Here is a 1,447-nt window from a genome sequence, read left to right as displayed (position 1 = left end):
GGGGGTTCTAGGGGCCCAGGTAGAGCAGAGGCAGAGGGGTGGCTCGGGGGTGGGCACATGACCACGTGCAGACCAATGAGAGGCAGGCCTGCGGGACTCAGGGCCCAGAGGGGTCCTCCCCATGGAGAGGGGGATGCTGGTAGAGCCTGTACTTCCCCCGAGAGGAGGCGGCTGCCTGAGAGCAAAGCCACCGTCGGGAAAGCAGGGCAAGAGAGGCACCTGTTTAAACACCTGGGTCCAGCCATACTTGAGCCCATGCCTGTCCCTGATCCAGCCATAGCTGAGTTCACACCTGCCCCTGATCCAGCCATAGCTGAGTTCACACCTGCCCCTGATCCAGCCATAGCTGAGTTCACACCTGCCCCTGATCCAGCCATAGCTGAGTTCACACCTGCCCCTGATCCAGCCATAGCTGAGTTCACACCTGCCCCTGATCCAGCCATAGCTGAGTTCACACCTGCCCCTGATCCAGCCATACCTGAGCCCACACCTGCCCCTGATCCAGCCATACCTGACTCACACCTGCCCCTGATCCAGCCATAGCTGAGTTCACACCTGTCCCTGGCATCTCTACCTGAGGGTTATGTGAGCTGATACATTTTCTGTTTTGCCCCTGAAATGCCCTGACAACCCCACAGAGCACCCAGAGAGCCTGTTTCCTGTGTCCGCAGGCTCCCAGGACAGGACAGTCCACACTCACTGCCCACCCCCGACCCCCACCCCGAGTCCTCTGCTGACGGCAACCCCACTCACCATGACGGACGAGGCGGCCATGCCCGGCAGGTGGAAGTCCATGCCGGCCTCTGCGCCACACGCCCCCTCGCTGCCGCCCTGGCTCGCCTGGGGCAGGTCAAAGTAGGTGCTGTCGGGTCTGACCCCCTCGCTGCTGCCCTGGCTCGCCTGGGGCAGGTCAAAGTAGGTGCTGTGGGGCCTGGGGACAGGAAGCAGCGCTGTCAGCCCGACTGCCCAGGCCCAGCTGTGGGGCCTAATTCTCCTGCTCCCCCCCATCCCCCCGTGAGTCCCAAGGACTCATGCCCGCAGCCTCCCCTCCCCCTCCTGCCTCCTCCCCTCCCGTGCTGCCCTTCCAGGGCCGGTGTGAGCACCGAGGAGGGAGGGTCACAGTGGGCTCTGTCCCCTGGGCCTCCCCTGGCCCCAACCCCCCCGAAGGCTGGTCAGAAGGAAGCGCTCGGACTTCAGAGCCGGGTCCCCAGGAGCAGGCCCAGCAGCACCCCAGCCCGCCAGCCGGGGGCAGGAAGTACTCACAGCGAGTTCCACAGGTTCTCGAAGGTGGTTCCCTCGTCGGGGGCGGTGGGCCCGGACATCTTCCCTCTGCAGCAGGAAGGGTGGCAGTGAGCTGGGGGGAGGCCCCTGCGTGCTCCCCTCCCCCATTCCCGCGAGTGGGCAGGAGCCCTGCCTGGCAGACCTGCAGGCCCGGCTTCACCCCCGG

The 1,447-nt window shown here is 65.5% G+C and overlaps 1 protein-coding gene across 1 annotated transcript in view; it reads right to left on the bottom strand.

Moving 5' to 3' along the window:
* Positions 1 to 1,447, bottom strand: part of TP73 (tumor protein p73) — a 76,523-nt gene that overhangs the window by 36,611 nt on the left and 38,465 nt on the right. Inside the window, exons 2-3 of the mRNA XM_014546186.1 lie at positions 1,264 to 1,329; positions 754 to 931 (exon numbers count right to left, since the gene is read on the bottom strand). Coding sequence (XP_014401672.1) covers positions 754 to 931; positions 1,264 to 1,322 — 237 coding nt within the window. The 5' untranslated portion in view covers positions 1,323 to 1,329. The remainder of the gene's footprint in view (positions 1 to 753; positions 932 to 1,263; positions 1,330 to 1,447) is intronic.

Source organism: Myotis brandtii, unplaced genomic scaffold (assembly GCF_000412655.1).
Source record: "Myotis brandtii unplaced genomic scaffold, ASM41265v1 scaffold434, whole genome shotgun sequence".
NCBI lineage: Eukaryota > Metazoa > Chordata > Mammalia > Chiroptera > Vespertilionidae > Myotis > Myotis brandtii.
Note: the sequence above shows the minus strand (reverse complement) of the source record. Positions and strands in the feature narration are given on the sequence as shown.